The sequence below is a fragment of the Lynx canadensis genome, chromosome A1 (genome assembly GCF_007474595.2).
Source record: "Lynx canadensis isolate LIC74 chromosome A1, mLynCan4.pri.v2, whole genome shotgun sequence".
NCBI lineage: Eukaryota > Metazoa > Chordata > Mammalia > Carnivora > Felidae > Lynx > Lynx canadensis.
This window is the reverse complement of record NC_044303.2, coordinates 142,353,677-142,380,206: the sequence shown is the minus strand read 5'-3', so window position 1 is coordinate 142,380,206 and position 26,530 is coordinate 142,353,677. Positions and strand designations below refer to the sequence as shown.

At 33.9% G+C, this 26,530-nt stretch overlaps 1 protein-coding gene across 5 annotated transcripts in view; it reads left to right on the top strand.

Moving 5' to 3' along the window:
* The window catches only part of AP3B1 (adaptor related protein complex 3 subunit beta 1), a 265,520-nt gene that overhangs the window by 179,515 nt on the left and 59,475 nt on the right, over positions 1–26,530 (top strand). For 3 of the 5 annotated variants that reach the window (XM_030323533.2, XM_030323536.1, XM_030323537.2), the window contains 3 exons: positions 6,349–6,421; positions 17,946–18,052; positions 20,522–20,593. In XM_030323533.2, the coding sequence (XP_030179393.1) occupies positions 6,349–6,421; positions 17,946–18,052; positions 20,522–20,593 (252 nt within the window). The remainder of the gene's footprint in view (positions 1–6,348; positions 6,422–17,945; positions 18,053–20,521; positions 20,594–26,530) is intronic. The other 2 variants (XM_030323534.2, XM_032593390.1) reach the window with 1 other exon arrangement.

Genomic DNA, 26,530 nt, shown 5'->3' with positions numbered 1-26,530 from the left:
TTCCACTTCTCCTAGTTGGGAATGACTGCTTGGAATGAAATATGTTACTGATGAGAAAATATTACTCAGTGAATGGTGTAAAGATAGTCAAAAGAGTGAGAGCCGCTGCTGAATTGTTTGTTCTTGAAGTGTTTGTCATTGAACACCGTGCCCCAGCATATCCATAAGATATAAAACTATATATAGTCATACATTCTGGTATTATGTTTGTTATTGATTGGAAGATGTCCTCATTTTAGATCAGATATTGTCAGTAATGACCAAAGAAAATTATCTTGTTCTTCAGTGACAATTATTTTGATGGGCAAGCATATTTTTATTGGTAGGTGTTCTTTTCTGAAATGTATTTGATAGGGAAATATTTTAATTTAAGTCTGACTCTTTTTATGAAATGATTCTTTTGCTCCAAATAATGCCTATAACAAAATTGCTTTTAATAGTTTTATAAATTTTAAGTGACTGCCCATGGTTTACACAGTGTAAAGGCAACCATTTTTTTTTTAACCAAGAAGAATGGGAAGAGAAATCAATAATGTAAAATGAATTTTATCAGAAAGAGATTCACATTTATATCGCTTTATCCTATTTTTTACCTGTATAATTGAGTTATACTCCGCTTGTAGTTAAAATTGTGTGTTAATCACATGGTCACACTTTCACTTAAAATACTTTTTTTTTTAAGTTACCAGGCTTTTTGGGGCACCTGGGTGGCTCAGTCGGTTGAGCGTCCGACTTTAGCTCAGGTCATGATCTCACGGTCCATGAGTTCAAGCCCTGCTTCTGGCTTTGTGCTGACAGCTCAGAGCCTGGAGCCGGCTTTGGATTCTGTGTCTCCCTCTCTCTCTGCCCCTCCCCCATTCATGCTCTGTCTCTTTGTCTCAAAAATAAATAAACATTAAAAAAAAATTTTTTTTAAGTTACCAGGCTTTTGAGTTGTTTTAACTGAATCTATGCTTTGATGTTTTTAAAACAAGGCTATGTATTAGTGTGTTCCTATATACTATAGTTATTTCCACATCAGCTTGTTAGTTCATTCTTCATGCCTTAACTGATATAATAGTTCTGATTATATCATCAGTGTCTGTGTACCAACTGCTAAAGATTTAAATAAGCTTTTATTTAAATGATAAAAATTTAATATTTTAATGATAAAAATTTTAAATCATGATTGTAATTTATTGTGTATAACTTCTGTGTATTTTCTTTGTAAATATATTAACATTTTAATTATATAAACTGTATAAAGCATAATTTATCAATGAAAGTAAATACTTGCACTTAACATTCCATATTAAGAGCTTTTCATATTTGAAAATTATCTTAATCAAAATTGCAATTAATATATGTACTAACAGTGAAGAAAAACAAAACTATATATACATAGCATTGTTTGAGATGCTGTCAGTTATCTTTATTACAGGTTACGTGGATCTCATAAAACTTTGCTAGTCTGTTTTTGGGAGGGATTAAATATCTTAAGTGCTCTACAGACCAGCCACTGTTACTATAACTATGTCCAGACATTAGTAAATGTTAAGGTATGCCTTAGTAAAAGATCTACCATATGAAAGATTCTTGGGGATAAAGTAAAACTGGCCTGTGCTGTGAAACATCATGGATAAGAGAGAGAGAAACTATTTTCTGATTGGTTTTCTATTTGAGAAATAGAAAACAAGTTTTATGTGTGTTTTTACAAGTATTTATGTATGTAGCAATTATAGAACTTCTGTGAATATTGTACAATATTATAGAACATTTCAAAGCCTTGCCTCTTTCAATTTATGTTGTTCCTAGTTTAGTTTATATTTTAAGTTCTTCAGAACAGAAATATCATTTCGCTTTACTTGAAATCTTTAAATCAAAGTGAAGACCATTAAGAAGTTTTCTTATTGAAGTAAATACAATCTAATAGGGAAGATTTGTTTAACAGTTTAGACTTCTTTTCACTTAAAAAGAATTCTTAATTTACTGGCAGTGTACTTTTGTTTTAAAGGCCAGTGTTAAGTGTGAGCCTCAAATTTCTTAAATCAAATTTGTTAGATGACTTGAAGGCAAGAGAATCATTATATTGTCCTTGGTTGGTAATTCTAACTGAAAATATTTCATGCAAATATCTTGCCCTGCGAGGCTAGAAATTAGCCTTGAATTTTTGTTGATTTCAAAGTACAATATGAGTTTGACAAACTTTATATACCACTTATCCTGTTTTACAGTTTTTAAATTTCAATCTTCTTTACAGTGGTTTCCTCTTAGGAAGCATGCTTGGCGCTTGTTGTTTCAGATCTTTTTTCTACTTGCTTTTTGTTTTTTAATCAGCATGAAATGAACATCCATAATACATGAAAAAATCTTTACAGATATATTATTACATATTTTTATTTGTATTATTTGAGCTTAATAAGTATTTCCAGGATCTTTTTTTTTATTATTTGAAATGAAATATATTAAGTAGAAATCAGTTTCTTAACCCTGTGACTTTGTATTTTATTTTGACAATGTTGATGTGTTGAGGTGTATAATCGAATACCATAGAAACAAAATGGAGATTTGAGGGTGATGAATTGATAACTAGGTATTTTTGTAGTGAGATTTTAAGATCAGTTACTGTTGTCCTTATAAAAGTCTAATACAGTCACTCAGCTGTTAAAAACCTAATCCTCTATTTAAAAAAAATATACAAAAACAAATTGTCTATCTTTCTGCCTGATCTCTTCTCAAGTACTAACACAATGGAAACAGTGGGTGATCTGTCAGTGTGTTTGGTTTGTCAATGATGGTTTTGTATAAATATTGGGAGGGTAAGAAATAAAATTCACACAGTAAAATATGATTTCATCTGCCTTTTCTCTGCAGCTCCATGGCTCATGCTGCGGTGTGAAATTCTCATTTTACACACTTTGCAGGCGGAGCACATGAATTATGCATTGAGCAAGAAAAATCTCCTACCTCAAGTCCTATATGCATTTACCCAGGTTCTGTCTCTATTACCAAGATGAATTGCAAATGGAGAAATGTTTGATGGAATAGGGCTCTTAACTTCTTTGTTTAGAATTCAGATTTTTATTTTTATAGTAGATCCTTTAAGTATGAAAATGTTTTGAACTTACTATGGATTTTTTAAAATGAAAAATGAAATATAATATAAGAGAGGAATGCCAAACACATCACAAAGCTTTTTATAGCCTTGATTTGGAATGCAAGGCTTTTTCAATTCAGTAGAAATGACCGTTATCTATTGCTAATGTTGTATTTCAGTCACCGGTTATTTGCTGTTCTCAGAAAGTCAATGAAAATCTGTTCTTTTGAGAGCCTTTTTTCTTCCTGTTTTAGACTTCTAATAAGAGATTATGTCAATTTCACATGCAGCTCTGTCCTATGCTGTATGTGACCTGATGTGTACTTAATAGATACTGTTACACACTCTTTGCCGTGAAGTAGAAAATAAGGTATAGACTTGTTTCCAGTTTTAACTTTATCTTGATTTGATAGGTTTCTAATTTTTCAGGTAGTAAGGTTACAGTTCCATAAAGACAATCATGCACCATCGTGGATTATAGGAGAAGCTATACCCATTGTACTCAGCATAGTATTTTGATAAGTCACATGGTGTTAAGCTCTTTTTGTTATGTTCTTTCTCCACAGGAATGATATTCTAGTTGAGATGGCATTTTCATTCTGAACCTGTTTTTGTTTATTTCCACTTTAAATTCCAGCTTCAAAACTAACATTTTTTCTGTTTTTTCCCCCAACCCTGGAAATTGTTATTCGTTTGAAGTGTGGAGAGAAGGACAAATATTTTTTGCTTTTTTAAAAATAATGAGTGAAAATTAAAACCCATCTAGATAATTTAAAGTTTTCTTGGCAGAAATAATTATTCTCATAAAGGAAACCAGTGCTGATGTTTTTAGTTAGTGTTTTAATGTGTATTCTTGTCTGATACTTGAAAATAATTTGTTTTGAGTTTTGGCATAAGGAGAAAACTAGCATTGCTTAAGATCATTTTAAAATGTTACCTAACATACAGTTTGATGTATTGCACTGTGTAAGAGTTCTAGCATGGTATAGATGTTAAATGATGGTAGTGTACTTTTTGCTTTAGTGATACCTTTCTATGGTTAGAGGAATACTTCAAAAAACTTGTAGAGGAGCTTGAGTGGCTCAGTTGGTTGAGTGTCCCACTCTTGATTTTGGCTCAGGTCATGATCTCACAGTTGTGAGATCGAGCTCTCAGTAGGGCTCCATGCTCAGCTTAAGATTTTGTCTCTTTCTCCTTCTGCTCCTGCCCTGCCCACGCCCTCTCTCTCTCTAAAAAAAAACAAAAAACTTCTAATAATTCATACAGATAAGCTGTAAACTCTTTTGTTAGATTATAAGTTACCTGGGGGTGCCTGGGTGGCACAGCTGGCTGAGCATCCGACTGTTGATTTTGGCTCAGATCATGATCTTGCAGTTCATGAGTTCGTGCCCCACGTCGGGCTCTGTGCTGATGGCGCGGAGCCTGCTTGGGATTCTGTCTCTCCTTCTTTTGCCCCTCCCCACTTGTGCTCTCTCTCACTCTCTCTCTCTCTCTCTCTCAAAATAAATAAATAAATTTAAAAAAAAAAAGAAGTGATTAAAAAAAAAAGATTATAAGTTACCTGAAGGCAAGGACTAGGTCTGTCTTGGCTTATTACTTCCTTTTCTTAGCAAAGAATCTGATATATGTTTAAAACTCTGTATATGTCTTTTGGATGAATGAATGATTGAGTAAATGAACAAAAACATTTTAGCAAAAACGTAAGTTTTAATTTGAGAAAATTTAATGTAAAAAGTATAGATTTTAAAGATAAGTAACTTTGATCCAAATACATCTATTTAGCAACCTAATCTTTGTTGGTCTTTAATTGTTTATAATGCTATTCATTACTGTACTTGTGTGTGTGTGTGTTTTATATTTATTATAAATTTTATATATTTTATATATTTTATATATATTATACATATATGTATATATAATACACACACACACACACACATATGTGTGTGTGTGTGTGTGTGTCTGTGTGTGTGTATAACACATCTTTTCTGAATCTTTGACCAAACTGGGAATACTCAGGCTTAGAGATACTGTTTTCTAATGCACGGTTGTTCATATTTCAAAAATATAGATTAAATAAGCAGATCTGAGGTGGAGGAAACCCTACATATGTGCAGATATGTTTTGAAATACTTATTTTCCCCAAAGGAAAACAGTAAAGAAAGTAAATGAATACTTTTCTTCCCTAAAGAGCAAGTGCCTGAAAATGTCATTTGTAGATTTTACTGAATACCTTTGGCTGAAGAAGTCTGATGCAACTCACTGTTCAAATACAAAGTACCTAGTACAATGTCTGTCACAGACTACATCTTAGAAAAGCTAATCTATCACAAGCCTCTTGACAATTTCAGACCTAAGCTTATATTGTTTGAGAAATTCTTTTTCTTAAATTAACTTGTTTAAAAATTATTTCCAGGGGCGCCTGGGTGGCGCAGTCGGTTAAGCGTCCGACTTCAGCCAGGTCACGATCTCGCGGTCCGTGGGTTCGATCCCCGCGTCAGGCTCTGGGCTGATGGCTCAGAGCCTGGAGCCTGTTTCCCATTCTGTGTCTCCCTCTCTCTCTGCCCCTCCCCCGTTCATGCTCTGTCTCTCTCTGTCCCAAAAATAAATAAACGTTGAAAAAAAAAAATTTAAAAAAAAAAAATTATTTCCAACATGTTTGTAGACTTTTTACCAAAGAGCCACTTTATATTTTTATATTAGCAAAAGTTGTTGGGTCATAAAATAATTATTTACCTTCAAATTTTCTTCTTTCTTCTTACCTTTATAATCTATATTTATTTGTTTATTTATTTATTTATTTATTTATTTATTTATTGGACCTTTATAATCTTTAAACAGACTTTTCTAAGGTAATAGTTTGCATGGTGGAGAAGAAATACTGTATGCTAACTGAAATAAAAATTTTGATTAAAAAATACAGTCCATGTTAAAAACTGAGAACAAACTGAGGGTTGATGGGGGATAGGAGGGGGGGAGGGTGGGTGATGGGTATTGAGGAGGGCACCTTTTGGGATGAGCACTGGGTGTTGTATGGAAACCAATTTGACAATAAATTTCATATATTAAAAAAAAAGAAAGAAAAAGAAAGTTTGAAAGAAAAAAAATTAAAATAAAAAATACAGTCCATATAACCATAGAGAAAGCTTAATTTGATTGATTTTTTTCTTGGAAGACTAAGCAGAAGAAAAATTGTTTGTTTTGAAACATTAAGAACTACTTCATTGATTTTTTTATAAGAACATGTAGTAATTAAATTATTTATTTTATAGGAGAAAGAAAACAAAACAAAACAAAATATAAATCCTCTTACCAAAGATGTTTCACTTCTAGATCTGGATGATTGTAAGTATTAAAATTTCAATTTTTTCTTTTGTTTAGTAGTAGTATTTACTTTTATAGTACCTTTTATGTGTCTCAAAATATGTTAACTTCTATTATGAAAGATTTATAGATGAATAGACCAAGAAAGTTTGAGAAATTAGTTCTATTAGTGTCTTTCATCTAATCAGGTTATCAGTTTTATATCAAATGAATAAATATAATTGATCAAATAAAAGTACACCAAATTCTTTTTAAGATCTTTTACTTTAATAATTTATACTTGCTTTAGTAAATAATTATCCATATCTCACAACTTCTACGTTGTTAATTATAGAGATTGAAACATCTCACTGAAGGAAGTAGAGAATGAGGAAAATAACTACAAATGTAAAAGACACCACGATGTTCTACTTGGTGCACTTTTGGTAGGAATAGAAATAGATAACGAAGATTTTGGAGGCTGGTGTTGCTATATTTATCAATATTATAACTGTACAATATCTTTTTCCTACCAAATCCACTTCTAAGAATTGAGAATTGAGAATTAAGAATTGAGAATTGAGAATTAAGAAGTGTGCAAAGGTATATTCATCATCTTTTAAATATCCTTGCATTGCGAGAAAGAGATAACGGAACTAACTAACTTTATTGGTATGTAGATTTTATACAGAAAAAAGAGAAACAGCAAGTAAAATACTATAAATATTAAACTACTGTCATTTTGCATTATAGTTTTTTCATGCTAAAGGGAAGTTATGTGTTTAGATTGTCTCATTTTGTCATAAATAGGACTGTTCTATTTATATTGTTTACCTGGCCTATCTTCAGTAGTCATGGCAAATTCTTAATATAGAGAAATTATAGAGAAATACTTAGCATAAAGAAAGTAAAAATAAAGTTGGAGCCTATGAAAAATTATACTCCAAAAAGCTTGGAAAACTAAAAGAAGTGGATTCCAAGAAACACAACCTTCTAAGACAGAATCATGAAGAAATTGAAAATCTTAGTGGACTGATTACAAGTGATGAAATTGAATCAGTAATTTTAAAACTCCACAAAATGAAAGTCCAGGACCAGACGGCTTCACAAATAAATTCTGCCAAACATTTAAACAAGAGTTAGTATCTGTACTCAAATTATTCCAAAAAATTGAAGAGGAATGAATGCTACCAAACATACTTTACGAGGCCAGGATAACCCTTATAGCAAAACCAGAGACACCCTAAATATAAAATTACAGGCCAATATCCATAATGAACATAAAGGCAAAAATCCTTAACAAAATATTAGCAAGCTGAATTCAACAATACATTAAAAGGATCATGCACCATGATCAAATGGGATACAAGGATGGTTTTATATCTGCAAATCAGTACACATGATACACCACATTAACAAAAAGGAAAAAAATCATATGATCATCTCAATAGATGCTGAAAAAGCATTTGGCAAGATTCAGCATCCATTTATGATTAAAAATTCTCAATAAAGTGAGTATAGAAGGAATGTACCCCAACATAAAAAAGGCTATATGTAACAAACCCACCGCTAACAACATATTCAACTTTGAAAAGCTTAAAGCTTTTTTTCTAAGATGGGATCAAGACAAGAATGCCCATTCTTCCCACTTTTATTCATCATAGTACTGGAAGCCCTAGCCACAGCAGTCGGGGAACAAGAAGTCATCCAAATTTGAAAGGAATAAGTAAAACTATTTGCAGATGACAGGATATTATGTATAGAAAACCCTAAAGACTTCACCAAAAAACTATTAGACCTAATAAATGAATTGAGTAAAATCAGTGGATATGAAATTAGGGTACAAAAATTCATTGCATTTCTATACACTAATAGCAGACTGTCAGAAAAAGAAATTAAGAAAGCAATCCCATTTACGATTGCATCAAAAAGAATAAAATACCTAGGAATGAATTTATCCTAGGAATTGAAAGACCTGTATTCTGAAAACTGTAAGACATTGGTAAAAGCAATTGAAGATGACCCAAATAAAGAAAAAGATACACCATGCTCATGGGTTGGAAGAATTTATAGTGTTAAAATGTCCATACTACCAAAAGTAATCTGCAGATTAAGTAAACTCCCCATCAAAATACCAATGACATTTTTCACAGAACTAGAACAAAGAATCCTAAAATTTTTATGGAACCACAAAGGGCCCCAAATAGCCAAAGCTATCTTGAAAAAGAACAAAGCTTGGAGGTACCACACTCCCTGATTTCAAACTATACTATAGAACTATAGTAATCAAAATAGTGTGATGCTGGTATGAAAACAGATACATAGGCCAATAGAATAAAATATAGAGCCCAGAAATAAACCCTCACATATATGGCCAGTTAATCTGGGACAAAGGAGGCATGAATATACAATGGGGTAAGACAGTCTCTTTAATAAATGTTGTTGGGAAAACTGGACAGCTACATGCTAAAGAATGAAACTGGACCATTGTCTTATACCATATACAAAGTAAATTCACAGTGGATTTAAGACGTGAATGTGAGACCTGAAACCATAAAATTCCTAAAAGAAAACATAGGCAGTAAGCTCTTTGACAATAGTCTTGGTATGTTTTTTGAACCAGTCTCCTCAGACAAGGGCAACAAGAGCTAAAATAAATAAGTGGGATTACATCAAACAAAAAAGCTTTTGCATAGTGAAAGAAACCATCAACAAAACTAAAAGACATCCTATTGAATGGGAGAAGATATTTGCAAATCATGCATCCAATGAGAGGTTAATACCTAAAATATATCAAGAGGGCACCCAACTTACTGTTAAAGAAACAACCTTATTAAAAAATGGGCAGAGGGTTTGAATGGACATTTTTCCAAAGAAGGCATACAGTTGGCCAACAGACATATGAAAAGATGTTCACCATCACTTATTAGGGAAATGCAAATCAAAACTACAACGAGATACCACCTTACACCTGTCAGAATGGCTAAAATAAAAAACATAAGAAACAAGCGTTGGTGAGTATGTGGGTAAAAAAGAACCTATGTGCACTGTTGGTGAGAATGCAAGCTGGTACAAACACTGTGGAAAACAGTGTAGAGGTTCCTCCAAAAGTTAAAAACAGAACTACCCTACGATCCAGCAGTCACACTGCTGATTATTTTAGCCAAAGAATACAAAAACAGTAGTTCAAAGAGATACATGCACCCCAGTGCTTATAGCAGCATTATTTATAATAGTCAAGATATAGAAGCAGCTCATGTCCATTGACTGATGAATGGATAAAGAAGATGTGAATGGAATATTATTCAGACATAAAAAAGAATGGAATTTAGCCATTTGCATTGACATGGATGGAGCTAGAGAGAATAATGCTAAGTGAAATAAGTCAGTCAGAGAAAGACAAATACCATGTGTTTTCAGTCATAATATAGAATTTGAAAAACAAAACAGGAGTGCCTGGGTGGCTTATAGTTCGTTAAGTGGCCAACTCTTGATTTCGGTCAGGTCATAATCTCACAGTCTGTGAGTTTGAGCCGCATGTCAGGCTCTACGCTGACGGTGCAGACCCTGCTTGGGATTCTCTCTCTCCCTTTCTCTCTCTGCCCTTACCCGGCTTGTGCTCTCTATCTCTCTCAAAAGTAAACAGATAAACATTTAAAAACAAACAAACATATAAATAAATAACAAAACAAGCTAGCAAAGGCCAAAAAAGAAAAAAGAAAGAAAAGAAGAAAAGAAAAGAAAAGAAAGAGAGACAAATGAAGAAACAGACTCTTAACTATAGAGAACAAACAGGTGGTTCCACAGGGGAGGTGAGTGGGGGGATGTGTGAAATAGTTGATGGGGATTAAGGAGTGCCTTTGTGATGAGTACCAGATGATTAAAATTAAAACTTAAAAAAAAAAAAAAGAATAAAGTCATTGGCTTCAAGGAAAACAAGCAAATGAACAACAGTAACAAAAAACCCACAATAAGATATTACTTCATACTTTTCAGATTAGCTATTATCAAAAAGACAAAAAGTAACAAGTATTGTTGATAAAGTAGAGACATGGGAACCCTCAGACACTGTTGGTGGGAATGTAAATTGGTGCAACCACTATGGAAAACAGTATGGAGATTTCTCAAAAAATTAAAAATAGAAATACCATGCGATCTAGCAATCCTGCTTCTGGGCTATTTGTCTACAGATACATGTACCTCTGTGTTCACTGCGGCATTATTTGCAATAGCCAAGATATGGAAACAACTCTCTATTGATAGATAAATGGACGAAGATGTGGTGCACACACACACACACACACACACATATGGTGAGATGTGGTATGTGTATATATGATGTGTATACGCACACACAGCCATATTACTCATCTATAAAAAAGAATGGAATCTTGCCATTTGCAACAACATGGGTGGACCTAGAGGCTATTATGCTAAGTGAAATAAATGAAAGATGAATACTGTATGACTTCATTTATATGTGGAATATAAAAAACAAAACAAATGAATTAACAATACAGAAACAGATTCATAGGGTCAGAAAACAAAGTGTTAGTTCCCAGAGTAGGGAGGATTTAGGAGACAGGCAAAATAAGTAAAGGGGATAAAGAGGTACAAACTTAACAGTTATATAAATAAGTCATAAGGATATAAGGTTCAGCATAGGGAATATAGTCAATAATAACAAAGTTGTAACAACTTTGTATAGTGGCAGGTAGTAACTAGAGTTATTGTGGGGATTATTCTTTAATGTATAAACACCCAATCATTGTGATATACACCTGAGTAAAATAAAGTTCGACCCAAATTTGCATCATTTCACTATTGGCAAAGATTTATGAGTTAATATCATTTTTTACCTATTGGCGAAGATTTTAAAGCAGCATCCAGTGTTGATAAGGTTTGGAGAAACAGGCACCCTACCTATGTTTTTGATAGGAATAAAAGTAGGTGAAGCTTTTGGAGTCATTTTCGCAGTATTTGTCAAAACTTAAATTGCACACACCCTTTGAACTAGCAGTTCTTTTGTAGGAAAATCAGATCCTACTTCTTTCTTGTTTTAGACACTTTAATTTAATGGCTTAATTTTGCAGTTAAAATCTATATTTCTAGGTGTCTAAGACCTTTAGGTGATCTGACTCCTGTCTACCTCTTACCTACTATGCTCCTCTGCATTTCTGAAATATACCAGTCTCATTCCTGCCAAGGGCCTTCATACTGCTGTTACCAAAGAACACTTCTTTAGATTTTCTTATGGCAGACTGCATCTTATCTTTCAAATCCCAGATCAAAAGTTACCTTCTCTTACACAGCTTTATGAATCAGCTTTGATTGTCTTGAGAGCATTTTTGACCATCTGAAATTATCGCAAATATTTGTAGTACTTTGTTTATTGTCTGTCTTGCCCAACTAGGATACAAATTCCATGAGAATGGGAACCTTGTCTTTCTTACTCGCTGGTGTTCCTAGTACCTAGAATGGCACCTGGCAGATAGTGAGCACCCATTAAATATTTGCTAAGTTAATAAAATATGCAAAGGTATATGTAAAAACTTCATTGCAGCATTATTTATTACAGTGAAATCCAAAGTCAAAATATCTACCAGTAAGATGATACAACTTATTAACGAAAATGAAGCAAATCCTTGTGTGCTAATTATCTAATTATATATCCAAATTATTGTAAGTTAAAAAAAAGTACATGTAGATCATAATTCCACTTCTGTAAAAAAAAGAGTAAAAGAGGAACTATATCCAGCACACAAGCACAGATATGATTGTACTTGCTATTTTTCCAGAAGGCTGCAGAATAAACAGTAAGGGTTAGCTCTGACCCCTTTGAGATATAGGACTAAACTAGGAACAGAGGGGAAAGAGAGACTTATTTTATATTTTATGTCTTCCTGTCACAATGAACATTTTACATGAATATGGAACTTTTACAATTTAAAAAGTTTAAAATTGTGGAAGAATAATAGTCAAGTGTATTTAAGAAGAAATTAAGGGTAAATGTTACAAGGTACTGGAGTGCAGAAAATACACTTTATATTACACTCCGGAATTCCTGGCAGCTAAGGAATAATTGAAACCTGTAAAATGATACAGTTTTTATTATTTGATTCTTTTTAAAAGTATGTTTTCATATGTAGCAGCAAAAGTTTTCTTAAACACTTAAGTTTTAAGAATTTAAACATGAGATTTTTTTTAATTTTAAGGAAATTTCACCCTAACTTACATTTTAACTCAACATAGGATATATTTCTGGGGTTTTTTTTTAATACCTGAGAACTATTTCTTTTTTTTTTTTTTTAATGTTTTTTATTTTTGAGAGACAGAGTGCAAGCGGGAGAGGGGCAGAGAGAAAGGGAGACAGAACCTGAAACAGGCTCTCGGCTCTGAGCTGTCAGCGCAGAGCCGGACGCAGGGCTTGAACCTCACGGACTGCGAGATCATGAACTGAGCCAAAGTCATATGCCCAACCGACTGAGCCACCCAGCCGCTCCCCTGAGAACTGTTTCTTTACAAATCTTTTATTTTGCATTTGTCAGAAATAACAATCAGAGCTTCTCTTTTTAACAAGTCAGTTCAGCAAGCATTTGCAGATTGTCTGCTAAGTGTAAGGGTACTTTGCTGGATACCCTTTTTTTGTTAGCTAGGATGGGTAAATAGAATTCAGTTATTCTCTTTCAGAGACTAAAATCTAGTCTGGGGCACAGACACCTGAACAGTAGAGGTACAAAGTGTGAATAAATGAGGGGGGAGACGAATTAAAAAGCTATAAAGGTCTTGTGGAAGAACTGTGATCCTAGCTTAGAGGTAAAGGTAAGTGGAGGGCTGCCCGGTGGTTCAGTCAGTTAAGCATCTGACTCTTATCTCAGCTTGGGTCTTGATCTCAGGGTTGTGAGTTCAAGCCCCGCACTGGGCTCTGCACTGGGCATGAAGCCTACTTAAAAAAAAAAAAAAAAAGATAAGGAGTGCGATGGGAGAAAATCTTTGTTGATGATGGTTCTTAAGATACTGATTTCATTTATGCTGCTTATTAGCCTATAGTAGTTCTCATTGTCTATGGCAAACAGTTTGTTGATCAGAAACTAAAATGTCACTCTCCAATAGCTTGAGTTTCTCACCTGTGAGAATTAGATAAGTTTTGAAGGAGGGTCAGACACATTCCTTATGTTTTATCTAAGAGGAACCTCATAATCCACAGAGGTTATGTATTCAGTATGCACTGCATACCAGGAAAACTACAAGTACTGAATTTTATCTGTTTCTTCTTTCAAAAAGCATTTATTGAACGCTAGCTATGATCTAGGTAATCTGCTACATGCTGGAGATTCTAAATGGATATAACACTGTCCCTACCCAAGGAGCTCTGTTTCTCCCATTACACTTAAAAAGTTCCTTGGGTATTTTATATTTCTGGAAATGAAGATATCTTTCAGTACCCCATATCATGTGATCTTGATGGGATGATCATAAAGCAACAATCATACTCTGGTGTTCTTTTATAGGACATGTAAACCTGTGTAATAATACTGTTGCTTCAACTAACGGTGGAGTCTTTTTAAAATTTTTATCAGCCACCAGTAATGATGCCTCACCTAAACCTTATGGTCTGTGATATCATACTGTTGAATAAATTGTAGTAGAGGCAGTAGAGTGGAGTGGCAAAGAGGACAGTGGAGCTGGAGTGTCTGAGTTTGAATTCCAGTTGTTTTAATTACTAGCTGGGTCACCTTGGACAAATTACTTACTCCGTCTGTACTTAATTCCTTTAATATATAAAATTGGGATAATAGTAATACTTTTTAGCAATATTAAGTGGATTAAATATACCGATAAATGTAAAAACACTTAAAACTCTGCTGGGCACCATGATATGCATTATATAGGGTGTTACCTATGATGGAGATGATTGTAAAAATGATGCAGCAGCAACAAATTACATTTAACAAGTTAAATACAGTCACGTTAAACCATTATATACTAAAACTTTTATGTAGTCTTAAGTTTTGAAACAAAACTTTGATCAGAAGAATAATTGTATAATTATGCAATAGACCTTTGAACATTGCAGGGTTTAGGGGTGCTGACCCACACACAGTCGAAAATCCACATTTAACTTTTGACTCCCCAAAAACCTAGCTACTAATAGCCTACTGTTGACTGGAAGCCTTACTGATAATATAAACAGTCAGTTAACACATATTTTGTATGTAATATCTATTATATACCATATTCTTAGGATAATCTAGAGAAAAGTGTTATTAAGAAAATCACAAGGAAGACAAAATATACTTTTAGTATTATACTGTATCTTTAAAAAAATCTACATAAGTGGATCCACATAGTTCAAACCTGTGTTGTTAAAGGGTTAACTGTACTTTAGTAAAAAAGTGTTTTGCAGGAAGTTTTAAAAATAAGAAAATAAATGTGTAATCCAAAAACCCTTGGTTTACATTCTGGCACACCAGTTCAGATCTTTTTATATGCAATTCCCCTTCCCTCCCCTCCTTGATTTTTGATATTGCAGGGATACTCTTATCATTTGCTTCTCTGTTTATCATACACATTCCTTTCCATGCCATAAATATTCTTTAACAATTTCATTGTTAATGATTGCATGGTTATCCTTTATGTTATTGTAGTAAATTCTGTTTAACAGGTTTACTATTGTTGGAAATTTAACTGGTTTCCATTTTTTTGCCTTCATAATCAATGAAGCAATACACATCATCATAAGTATATTATTACATTATCTCCATGACTGTTTCCTTAAGATAAATTCCCAAGAGTAGAATTGCTAGAACAAAGGCTTTGAAGAATTCTGTTGTCTAAAATTGCCAAAGCTTGTACCAGCTTACACAGTATTAGTAGGAGAATACCCATTCCTTATATCCTTACAGATAATGAGTTTTATACTTAAAAATTGCTTTTGCCAATTTGATGGCTAGAAATGATACCTGGTTTTAATTTGTATGCCAGGTTATATATATTTTTAAACTATTAGAATCATTTTTTTCTTACACATCAATTAAATACTTAAGATAGTCAACTAACCTCAGAATCCAATTTAGGATAAACTTTCAGTGCAAGCTTTTATCTTGCCAGACCTGTAAATAGTTGTGTAATCATTTCGATAGTACCAGAGCCTCTGTCTCCTGAAATGATACTAAAACCCTATCTTTTTTTTTTTTTAAGTCAGACTTTAACATGAATTTTTCTCCTGTGTTTTGATGTCTTTTTCTTCTGTCTTTAGCCAAGCCATAGTTGAAATCAGAGGCTATTTCTTATTCATTCTTTTTCCCTTACATGGGCATCTAGTATTTTGGATGGATGGTGGATGGACAGACAAACAAATGAACCAACATTTAGAACCTACCAGAAAAAGTGATCTTTTGGAAAGGCAGCATATTTTGATCCAAGATAGGAGAACCAGTTCCTGGTGCCCCAGTGATTCTTCTATTCCCTTCTCTTATGACATCAGCAAGACGTAATCTTCCTGTGCCTCAGTTTACAGCGTCTTTTAACATAAGTACTTTTTCTGCCTTCTCAACTGTTGTTATCTTTAGTCCTTTTCATGTCATGCCTAAACTATTATAATTCTTCCCCACTGCCAACCTGACTGTTCCTTCTTTCATTTGTCTTTATACTAATATCCAGCAGTACCTATATCGTTCTTCTTTTTGGTAGTTTTTAACAGCAGCTCCCTTTGGTGTACAGGATAAATATAATCCCCTTAGGTTTCCAGTTTCCCACTTCTGAGCCCTTGTTCAAAATATTTTCTCACCTACAAATTCACCAGCTTCTTCCTTTGCTCTTATTTAAATCTTGCCCACACTTAAAAACTGGGCTTCATTTCCTCCTATTCATGAAGACTTCTTGTACCACCATATCCCCATTTATCTTTCTTTTTCCCCTAACTCCCTGTTATACTTGCTAACTGTACATTGGTTTTCAACATAAGTCTGAGGAAGCCTGGGGATTTATAGCAGTGTTTCAGACACAATAAAAGAATAAGGAGGAAACCAAGGGCTCCATTCCCTCCTCCACCCAGTCTCCACTCTGCTTTTTCTATTTTATATGTTGAAATTTTATTTAAGATTTCCTTTGAAAATTTCTTCTTTGGGCAATATCATTTTTTGTTCCTAACTTTATGAATAAATATTTTTTCTGTATAACTACAGGTTACTGTGAGACTAAAAGAGAAAAAAATATGACTTGAGAAGTCCTGTCAAATTAAGTAAATGTTACGTCCTCCGTGGTCGTCTTTTGGAGTGAGAATTTGTTGGAAGCTAAAACATTTTCCACATTTTAATTTTTTTCATTCAATAGTCAAGCAGTTTCTAAACACTAAAAATTAATACGTTAGTAGACTTTTAGACATAAAAAATAAAAAGACACAAATTTGTATTTCGAGAGAAGTACAGTCATAGACGTGCGTCCAAGTATATCTGTAGAACAAAGAAGGCCCATAGAAGCTGTGTGTATGTGAGTCAGGTTGTGCTTGCCTTCTAAGTCGTATCTTAATGGATAGAAGTTGCAAGGTAAACAAGGCAGAGAAGAACCTTCTAGGCAAAGAACAGAATATAGAAAGCTCAAAGACATGAAACAAGATATTGGGGAGTATTAATCAGTAGGGCTAGAACACAGGAGTCACTGATGAAATTGAGATAGTCTTATGCTGCCCAGTATGATGGCTACCTGCCACGTGTACCTATTTGATTTAAATTAATTAAAATTTGAAATACAATTCTTTAATCATACTAGCCATATTTTAAGAACACATTAGGTATATATGCTAGTGGCCACTATATTGGACAGCACAGCTATAGAACATTTCCATCATCGTAGAAAATTCTATTGGACAGTGCCGAGCTGGATCACAGAGAACTTTGTGCATCTAATCAAAGAGTTGGACTTTCACCTTGTAGGCAGTTGTGAGCCTTTGAAGAGTCTTAAGCCAGGGAGAATGAGATTGGCATTTTTTCAAAGATTTTCAAATTTTCAGACACCTGATCTCACATACATAGTAGTTTTAGAATAAAAAAATTCCTATCTAGTACATGGTTTTTGCTGACAAAGTCTAATTAGAAGGGAGTTAGGGGCTTGGGCCCCTGTAATTATTACAGTGGAAAAAAAAATAGAGAAAGGGTTTAAAAATAGCCTCTTAAGACTTCTAACTCTATTGGAGAACTCTTGAAAAGCTGTTGTTATTTTTTAGCTGAAAAAATGTTGCTTTACCTTTTTTTTTTTTTTTTAAGTGAAGTTACTGGGTGATAAATGTTAGTGATAATGTTATGTGATAAAAATTTTCAAAAACTTTTGTTCAGGGTATTTGTATCTTTATTTTGTTTCAGGATTTGCCATTAGGTTCTGAAAGCTAAGACTAATAACTGCCATGACTTGATAATAAACTTAACTGGATCAAGATGTTAAATAGAATTGTCATAGATTTATTAATCAAAGTAATTTAATTAGATTTACTAACAAAATAAAAATGTTGCTTTTAATAATATGAATTAAATCTTCATGCACATTTGCTAATTTGGGCCTTTTCTTCTAGTTAACCCAGTATCCACTCCAGTCGCGCTTCCCACACCAGCTCTTTCTCCAAGCTTGATAGCTGATCTTGAAGGTTTAAATTTGTCAACTACTTCATCAGTCATTACCGTAAGTAATTTTCTCAATATATTACCTCAGTTTGCATATGATACCATCGCATCTTTTTTATTAAAATGCAAATAATTGGATTCATAGTCTTCGAACACTTTCTTCTCTAAACAAGTCCAATGCAGATCTGACCTTTTAATTTTACAAATATTTTAAAAGTTTGCTCTTTCCCAACCATTATCCTCACAAATGACTTCTGCTTGTTATCCACATTTAATTATCATGTGTACGTTTTTCTCTGGCACTCTTACATATCTGTAGCATACAAGGGTTCTTTGCCACATTGAGTTAGTTTATATATATAAATTCTGCCATAAAGAATTGTTGTCTACATTAGCAGACTTAAATTCCCAAAATCATTCTGATTCTGTTACACTGTTCTTTTACCATAGACTACTAAAATTACCTGCCTGTTTTCATTTAAAAATTCAAGATTGTGTTTCTTTTTGCATTATCTTCATATTTTTATTTACATGCCTTAGTATCTGTAAAAGAATTTTTTAATATTACTTTTGTGGTAGGGCTTGAAGTGGGACAGAAGGCCTGCCTATCTCAAAATAGTGCCAAAGCCATCAGCCCATCATAGTATCTGGAACTACAATAACTTTTTCTGTGTTAGCGTATTATATCTACTTATCTTTTACTCTAAATCAGGCGTGCTGCCTAGGATGTATAATCTTTTGATATGCTTGACCTCCTTTTAACTTGTTTTCAGAAACCTGATGAACTAAGAGATAAAATAGTAAGATCTGATGGGAACACAGGTAGCTTGAACAGATCTGGTTTATCACTGGTTCCCAGGGTTGGCAGAGTATTGCAGAGTACAGACATAATTGGTGATCTGAGCTCCTGGGGAACACCGAGCTGGTTCTGCCAGAAGTGTTATAAAAGATTTTCCCATCATAGCAAATATGATAGCAGGGACATTTGGCTTAGAAAGCACAAAATAAAACTATTAAGTTGACAGTGCTGTTTTAAGGTATAGAATGCGATTATCTCTTTAACCGCTCAGAAATGAGGAAGAACGATATGTGGGTTTTAGTTTTTCCCTTCTTGTTGCCAAAAGGAGAAGGCACATTGAAAGAGATGGGGGCAGACAGTGAAAATAAGCAGTTAAGTCTTTCTTATTTAAGTAATCAAGTATTTCTTGAGTCTTTGAGTAGTCTATAAAGAAAAGTAGTGAAAAATCTGTTGTGAAGCAGTTAGTCTCTGAGGGGAAGGGAGGGCCCTAAAAACTTGGGAGGCAGTAAGGTAGTGGATAAATAACTTGGGTTCTGATACCAGATGACCAGGGCACAAATCTCTGTTTAACCACTTATTAGCTATGTGGTTGGGCAAATTGGTGTGTAACTTTTCTGTACCTCACTTTCCTGTGAATACCATACATACCTCATAGGATTGTTATGGCATTAATGAGATAATAAATGTAAAGCTCTTAGAACAGTGACTGGCACATTGTCATCACTCAATAAATAATAACTAATATTTTTGAAAGTGATACGATATGTGATAATGGATCCTGAGTAGACTCTCATACTTTATTAGCTCTAAGAAGAATACAGTTGAGATTAGAAAACCTTGCAGTAAATTTTCATTCATCACAAACTAATTGAAGGACTCACCCTTCATTCTAAGAAAAATATTTATTGGGATGGCCTCTTCAAAGGAAAAGAAAAGCACTGCATCCTAACAGTATACAAAAAAAGCACTGCCAAATAGGCAAAATTGGGTAAGGGGGGTGGGAGATACAGCCTTCCAGTTGCGGAATGAATAAGTCATGGGAATTAAAGGCACAACATAGGGAATACAGCCCATGATATTGTAATAATGTATGGTGACAGGTGGTAGCGACATTTGTGGTGAGCATAGCATAATATATAGTGACGCTGAAGCATTGCACTATATACCTGAAACTATATTTGTGTGTCATCTATACTCAAAAAAAGAATTTTTTTTAAAGACTGTCAGATTCACCCGTGTGAAGCAGGATCACCAACTTATCCCCAAAAGCTAACAAAAGATAAAACAAATAGTAGTAATAAGAATGGCAACCAGATGGGGCACCTGGGTGGCTCTGTCAGTTGAGCATCTGACTTTGGCTCAGGTCATGATTTCACGGTGTGGGAGTTTGAGCCTTGCTTTGGGCTCCGTGCTGTCAGTGCAAAGCCTGCTTGTATCCTCTGTCACCCTCTCTCTCTCTCTCTGCACCTCCCCTGCTCGCACTCTCTCACTCTCAAAAATAGAAAAATAAACATTAGGGGAAAAAAGAATGGCAACCAGAAATTCACTAGCAACAATCAAATAAGGAAAGGTAGCACTTTGAAAAGTGGAACATATAGAAATAAACTGAATATTCTGGTGTCGAATGGTATGGCTCCTAATCTCACCTCCAGCCCTCAAAACAGTACTTAAAAAAGAAGGTTAATCAAGCAAATTAATCAAGTTTTTTCATTATGTATCTGAATTTAGAAAGAAGTAAGATTAAAGACATCAGAAGAAAAATCAAGAAAGACCTTTAAAGATTATAACCCTCATATAATGGTATGGAACCTTAATAAATATGGGAGCCTTTTGGATCCTGAAATGAAATTCTTAGATAAGAGTACATCAATAATTTTTAAATCAATATGTTGTCCTTATTGAATAGAAGAAGTAAAAGTAATTTGTAATAAAGTAATAGTTACGTTGCTATATAAACACTTGTCTGTGGCTGTCCTAGAAACATACTTAAGTGGTTAAATAATGCTGGCGCTGATATGTAGAACCACCATGAATGTGACTGATGTAGGTGTATCAGCAACTCAAATAGTGTGGATTGAGGTGTTGCCATCAGCAACATAATTTTCCAAAATGTTGAACAATTTCGAGTAGTTGTGTTTATATGACCTCATAGTCCATAGATGATTTTTATTTATTCCAGTAGATTATTTAAATTTATTTTCCTTGTGTATTTGGTAGAATATGGGTATATTTTATTTTTTGAAATTATGAAAACATTTACAATGAAACCCAAAGAAGAGTTCCTTTTTTACATTAAATATTTTTCAAATGAAAATTTTTAGTTTGTTCTAACCATTTAAATTTTCTATTCAGAACACAGATTTTTTTAACATAATTCCAAATGAATATCATGATCATTGTAAGGAAAGGCCTAGTTTTTGAAACTATGATAAAGAAGATGTATAAACACAGTATTTGTTTCAGTCTTAGTTGAGATTAATTGGCAGTTGGACAACAGATGGTTAAAAATGAAGAAACATTTTATTTCCTGCTGTAGTATGTCCGTGAACAAACTATAACTTTTTTAGTGAATTATTAACCCTATTTTTTTACTAGATTATTGCTAGGCTAAGAGTTTCTAAATTGTTTCACATTAAGCCCCAGGAATTCAGAAGCAGCAATCCTCAGGTTGTTACAGCTTCTGGAGGGGATGAGAAAAAAGTGAGGTGGGGGAAGAGACAATTTGCATATAAGGTTAAATGAGAAATAAGAATAAAATTGTTCACCTCTGGTATTAGAAATGTTGGAGTGAGAATTGGTGTTTCTGCTTTAAATAATTTTTTCACATTTGGGACACAAAAGTATTAAAGTGAATTCAGCAGTTAAAGTTACCTCTGAAAACTTTTTCTGTATTTTTTACTGATAAACATCAACGTGAAATCTTATCTCATTCTTTGCATTTTTTGTTTCTTCTCAAACTAGTTTTATAAGAAAGATTATTAATTTGCTTACTTAGTGTTTCAGATTTATGTTTCTATGGAAAAATGACTTCTGAGTTCAATCCCTAAAATGCTTTGAAACCCATAAGGGAGGTATAGTACCTGTGGTTCTTCAGCACCTAGTCACAAGTCAGAAGGTTTCTATGGAAATATACTTTTTAAGGGTTCTAGTTTACTTTAGACAGTCAGGGCAACATTTAGGAAATGTATTGAATTTAGAGCCCCTGATACCTATCCTTGGCTGAGCTACTTATTATCATGGCTAGGCGCTTCTTTGACTTGTGTAGACTTTAATTTTTGAATTTATGAAATGGAGATAATGCTGTCCCTAAACACTTAATTGTGTTTTCATGAAAAATAAATGAAATAACGAGCCTGAAAATGTTTGAATTCTGTTCTGTGGCTAAGGTCATGTGCAGTGAGAAGAAACAGATAGGGATGGAATTCTAGGAAACATCATGCTTTAAAGGCAACAAAGAAAAAAAGCCAAGAAGATGAATTTTGAAGAAGGTGAATTGTAGAACATGGTATCAGGAAACTCAGATCAGGAAGGGAAACAGGCAAAGCATCTGACTGTAGTAAATGCTACACTGGACGTATAAATCTGCTTAGGTACAACTGGATGACAAAGATCTCTTAGAAAAGAATTTGCATATGTGACTGAGAACTGAATCTAGGAGAATAGTAAGAGTTTGTCTAGGTGGCTAGGTTAGAGCAAGATTGATGTCACTGACCCAGGAAATAGGGTATGCAAAGGCTTGAGGTGTGAACAAGCTTGGGGTATTAGAGAAACAGTAATTCAGTGTGACTAAAGCGTAGCACAGATAGGTTGGAATAACCAAATCTGATGTTGGAAAAGTATGTTGGTGGCATACTGGCATGGGAAAATTGTAATAATGATTTCTTAACTTACTCCTTTCCAATATTTTCATGTTATAGTACACATAGAAAAGTGATAATACTTGTGATGTGCATTGGGGTAAGCAGTGATTTCTGTAGGAGGCAGAATGTACCCAACTCAGGAGCTCCAGCTACCACAGGCCCCCCCTGGCATTCCCAAGGGCTAATGGTGGGGGCAACATCACAACAGACCCATAACCTATTTGTGGCTCATTAGTGAGGAAGCACTGACTTAGCTGCCCTAATATAAGAGATTTGATCTTCATGGATCACAATCCCCAAGTGGAATTAACTTATGAGGGTGCAGGAGATTCATTTAAAAAGAGATCATTATAGAAAACAAGGTAATAAATTGAGGAATGGTAAGTAATCCCAACAACAGTCCATGAACGAGAAACGAGAGTTGCAAAAAGAAAAGCCCTATTTGATACAGTATACTATTTGAAGTTACCAAACTCCATGTAAGGTCCACAGTCCTGCATACTGCTAACTTGGCCCAAGACTACTGAGACCAAATACAGGGTTAGGGGTTTCCTAAAACTATGCTCAAGCTTGATAATTCACTAAAACAATTCACAGAACTCAGGAAAGCACTATTCTTAACATTACAGTTTTATGATAGCAATAGGATACAAATTAGATCCAGTGAAAGGAAGAAACACAGAAATTCTGGATGGGTTTTAGATTCAAAGTTTTGGGTCACCCTACTGGCGTCAAAGTATGTCAGTACACATGGAGTATTATCCTTCACATAAGCTGTCTAGGGGCCCACTGTGAATCACTTCCTCAGCATCATGTGTCAGGTTTAGTCCGGTCGGGGCTCACCATGAATAAGTAGGCAGTCCTCTCATTCAGGATATTCCAAAGGTTTAGAGGTTACATCTCAAGAGCTAGGACAAGGTCCAGACCTGTCTTTGAAAAATTCTTTACTACGCATGTGCCAGTAAATGTTTCATTCATTGCACACAGTTTTATTCAGGCCAGAATATGAGGCAGATGCCAAAGATAGAGTGAACCGCATGGACTAGGCTTCTGCCCTCATGGAGTTTACAGTTGAGCAACAACATAAAGAAAAATTTCTTCAAGGGTACATAATTATAGTATACCAAGTGTTTTTATTTTGGAACATTTGGTAGTTTCTCTAGATACAGGTTGTCATTATTTGTCATTATTTCTCTAATTTTATGTTGGCTAAACTCCGCAGTCTGACTTAGCTTTCTCTGTGCTTATTATAGCTTAAAATCTAACAAGAGTTACTTTTGACATTTCACAGTTAAAATTTAGGTATCTGAACGGCTTTTCCTCTCTGACAAGAAGTAGAAGAATAATTTTCACAGTCCATGCTGTTCACCACCTGCTTTCCTTAAATTGCCACTGTGAAACATGACTTCCTCACTTAATGATGGAATAAAGCCTCATCATGCCTGGGTGAAAACAGTGGCAACAGTAGCCTTAAACTAAGGTCTGTGCGTGTTGTTACAGGTAGCCAGCATGGGATTTACTGTGACCAGCAAAAGAATGGCATTAAAGTTGTCATTACGACCAAGAAGCCATGTAATTAAGGTCCTTCCACCCCCTCAAGGATTTTCAAGCTAAAGGATAGGAAGAAGTAACCCGTTATGTAATGCACTTGAATTTCGGCAGGGAGAGTGAAGAAAAGGCATTTTCTCATACACAAATCAAATTTAGCATCTGAAGTTAGTGTTTATCACTAGTTCTGTCAAGTTTCTTATCTAAGGAATATAGAAAAATGACTAGCAACTAAGCTTATAGCTTTTGCTGTTGACAGATTGGCAACTAATGAAGTTACAACTGTCCATGATTAGGGATGAGGTAGGTCCTGACCCTGTTTGTGTTATAGGAACTTAATTGGAAAATAGAGAAGAATGACTGTCATACCTGCTTTGTTGTGCAGGTTACTATATCACTTTTAAAAGAACATAAAGAAATAACAAACCATAATTCATGAAACAGAATCTGATTCACTCAGTCTGAAATTTACTAAACAGAATTTGGAATTATTAGGATAATTACATACTATAATGATAACAATTATAATTGTAGTTAATTTCTGTTTCTCTTAAGTGGGCTTTTATATTAAGTAGATCTCTCTGTCTAAATGTCTGTCTGTCTGTCTGTCTCTCTTTTAACTAATGCTAGGCTAGGGCATTTTAGTTTTGTTTCCCAGTCAGCTCGTCCTGTTCTGCCAGAGCACCAGCTTTCTTCTTGTTTGTCTGCAAGAACACAATTTCTTTGAGGGAGTCTTTATTGATACAAGCATTAACGAAGTTGTAAATGACTGTATGGTCTCATTCCCAAATCAAATGATAATATATCTGTGATAAAGTTTGTTTTCTAATATGGTGGAAGAATTGTCTTTTAAAAAACATATATTTTTTACATTTTAAACACTTAAGGTATATTCAGGTCCCAGGCTAAGAGTTGAGTCTAGCTAAGATCAAATTCCTTTGAGTTTAGAGGAGGAAGAAATGATAAGTCAAAATTAAAAATAATTTTGTCATTTTAAATTTGGGAAAAATCCTTTATTTGTTCTGATGAAAATGTCAGTAGTCATGGAACTGTGGCAAAAATAATGAAAAATCATTGGCCTGGGTCTGCTTAAATTGAAAACATTTTTTAATTAAAGTTTGACAGTATTTTGTGCTTCCATTGCCTAGCCATGTCCCATCTTATTCTTTCATTCAATTCTCCTCTGGGTATGAGTTGATTTAATTTTTAAATTAAACTTTAAGGTGTACCATACTACTGCTTCATTTATTTATTTATTTTTATTTTATTTTTTCATTTATTTATTTACTGCTTCATTTTATTTATGAGACTACTTAGAAAGTCTTATAGTTAATACCAGACCATTCTCATCTCTCCCTTTCTTAACCTTATTAAAAGCAGCTGCTTTTTTGAAAAGATTGTTATTCATTTTTAGTTTCAGGGTTTTTTGGAAAAAAAAAATGGGTTTTTTTGGCTTAAGTAAATGTATGCCAATCTTATCCCTGACTGGTGTATAATACTTCTAATGCTTTGTCGATATTGTAATAAAATTATCCACAATTAAAAAACCATTATATCAGATGCTAATTAATGAGCTAGTAATGATTTGGGCCCCCCAAAAAAGCAGGTCACCTGACAAGGTAAAGAAAATATGTATATAAACCTACAAGAAACTGAGAGATTAAAGAGGCAATGTTAAAGAAAGCCTTGGGCCTTTCTTTTTCTCTTCTTTCTACAACTAGCTCCTTTCATTTGCTATGGATTCACTCTTTTCAGAGCTGTGACTGTTCCTGGAACATCTACCAACTTCTTTTCCACGATTATGATTTTTAGTTTATATTTATTATAATTAAGTGTACTATAGTAGGAAATGAGGTTCTTAAAAGATTCATTTAAAAAAGATTGAATCTTTTCTGACAGTTTTATTTTATGTATCCAGAGTTGATTGGACTTCGTGTTACTGTCAACTGGTACATTTCAAATTTTGTTGCTGTGTTGAATTGTAGTATTTGTAGTGAAATATACTTTTTTTAAGCTTTTGAGTATCTTAGATTATTACATATTAGCCAATTGTGTATTAATTATTATGTAACCATATATCAGCCAAGTTAACTTCTGTTATCTTTGTTCTTCTTTAAAAAGCTTGCAAAAACTTTCATGAACATAGGGTAGGGTATGGTATAGAATATTTATATTAATAGTATTGGATCTTCTAACATGAGAAACCTAACCTAAACATGGAAAATATTATTGTGATACTTAGAAAAACTTTGTTTCTCTTCAGAGGAGAAGAAAATGAATTAAACTACAGGGCACATGCCCAACTAACACTAAAAAATTAATTTATTAC